The 1,996-nt window shown below is 39.3% G+C and overlaps 1 protein-coding gene across 1 annotated transcript in view; it reads left to right on the top strand.

The window, feature by feature from the left end:
- Window positions 1-1,996, top strand: part of slc8a2b (solute carrier family 8 member 2b) — a 227,318-nt gene that overhangs the window by 208,327 nt on the left and 16,995 nt on the right. Inside the window, 1 exon segment of the mRNA XM_032504578.1 lies at window positions 1,444-1,547. Within this exon segment, the coding sequence (XP_032360469.1) occupies window positions 1,444-1,547 (104 nt within the window).

Below are 1,996 nucleotides of genomic sequence, written 5' to 3'. Positions count from 1 at the left end.
GTACACTCACTCAGTTCTGTCCCTTTAAAAACATTCTAATCTTAAACAACACACTTCATCTTCTTCCTCGGACTTCTGGGAGCCAGAGCTGTCCCCGTGCATCTCTGTAGTGCGTCAAAAAATGACCGTAGCTGTCATTCAATCTTCAGAAGTCAGAGATTTATCTCGTCTATAGACTGGTTCAGACTTCAGACTACAGATCGGGCGAACTGACCCCTGCACATCTCTTGAGGCGCCTGTTTTTTTGTTACCATTTAACCCGCAACATCTTCTTATTTTTCCCCCCAAAAGGCGGTGCAGCCTGGGTGATTGACGCTAGATGACGCAATGCCGGTCCGGTCTATTGGCTGTGACGCTGTGACCCTTGTGTTGTCTTCACGTCACAGTTGAAAATCGACAATACTAACTTATTAACTTTTGTTTTACAGTTATTTTTGGAATTTATAGTCAATAAACCTCATTTATAGGAAATTATACCTAATGTTTGAGTTAGAAAAGCCGAAATTAGGAATTATTGAGACTAAAATTAAAGGAGTGGATGTTGATGGATAATCACAGACTGGAATATGTCAACTTTTACTCAATACTATTTCAAAAACACTTCAATTTGTTTTTCAAATGCTATAAAATTGATAAGACACCCAAAATTACCCATCAAAATCACCCCGGATTGGGTTAAAAAGAACATTGATATAGGAACATGGGTCAATTTGACCCCAGGACAACATGAGGGTTAATGAATTTGTCAATGAATTAGACTTTATTTTCATGTTTTTTGTGTCAGGACAGTTTTTAACTTTCAGCATGGTCCTTATTACTGTTACAATCAGTTTTATTATTCTCCTTCTGTCTGCTCATCCTCTCTTCATTTAATCATCTCCCTCCACTATCACCGCTATTTCTACGACACATTGCTCTCCCATCAAGGTGACAGATTGACTACATCTCTCAGTCTCTCTTTTTTTTTCACCTTCTTTCACTTTCTGTCCATCAGTTCCTTCCTTTGAGGATTTTCCCTTGCTCCCTCTGTTTCCACCTGTTTCTTTCTCTCTACCCTTACATCGCTCCATCGTCTCCCTCCCTTCTTTACCTCCCTTTTTCCCATTCCTCGTCTATTTTAACCATCTCCTCCATCCTTCATTTTCTCTCTCTGTCTGTTGTCAGTGTGATTTAGCTTTTTTATTCCCCTCATACATCTTTTCTTTCTTCCTCTGCTCCCACCTTTATCTGAATTATTGAGGCTCTCTGGGTCCTGCTGCCTTCTGCTGTGATTTACACAGCAGCTGGTGATCAGACGACAGCGGGGACACTAATCCAATTCACAGATGCTTCCCTACATACAGGAGGCTACATATGTTTGTTACAGTACAAAATTCTAATAAAACACTTTGGTTTCTGTGTGTGTGTGTGTGTGTGTGTGTGTGCGTGTGTGTGTGCGTGCAGTCAGACTTTCCAGGTGAGGATAATTGATGATGAGGAATATGAAAAGCATGAAAACTTCTTCATCGTGTTGGAGGAGCCACGCTGGCTTAAGAGAGGAATCTCAGGTATGTATTTATACTGTGGTTTTATTCTGACTTGATTGGTAATTTTATTTCCCTTTCTAGAGCAACTTGAAATATCACAAACAAACCAAGAAGTCCTCTGAACACCGACATGCAGATCATTACGTTTTTCCACCTTATTAAGAATCATAATATATCATCAGTAGTTCATATATCACAGGATATATCCTCTATGTATTCATGTACAGATGTCCGCTCCATGTTGAAAACCTACCGGCATGAAAGTCAATTTAAAATTGCAAATGTATTCATGTTCTGGTTTCACAATTATCTTATGAAGTAATATCAATAAACATATTTGGTTAGGCGCAGTGGGGATAAAAACACGCCTTTGGTGTGGGAGGTCTGGGTTCAAATCCCACCGCGATACATTGACCAATGTGTCCCTGAACAATAATAATAACAATAATAATAATCTTTATTTGTAGAGC

Source organism: Etheostoma spectabile, chromosome 3, assembly GCF_008692095.1.
Source record: "Etheostoma spectabile isolate EspeVRDwgs_2016 chromosome 3, UIUC_Espe_1.0, whole genome shotgun sequence".
NCBI lineage: Eukaryota > Metazoa > Chordata > Actinopteri > Perciformes > Percidae > Etheostoma > Etheostoma spectabile.
This window is presented reverse-complemented; position numbering and strand designations above follow the sequence as displayed.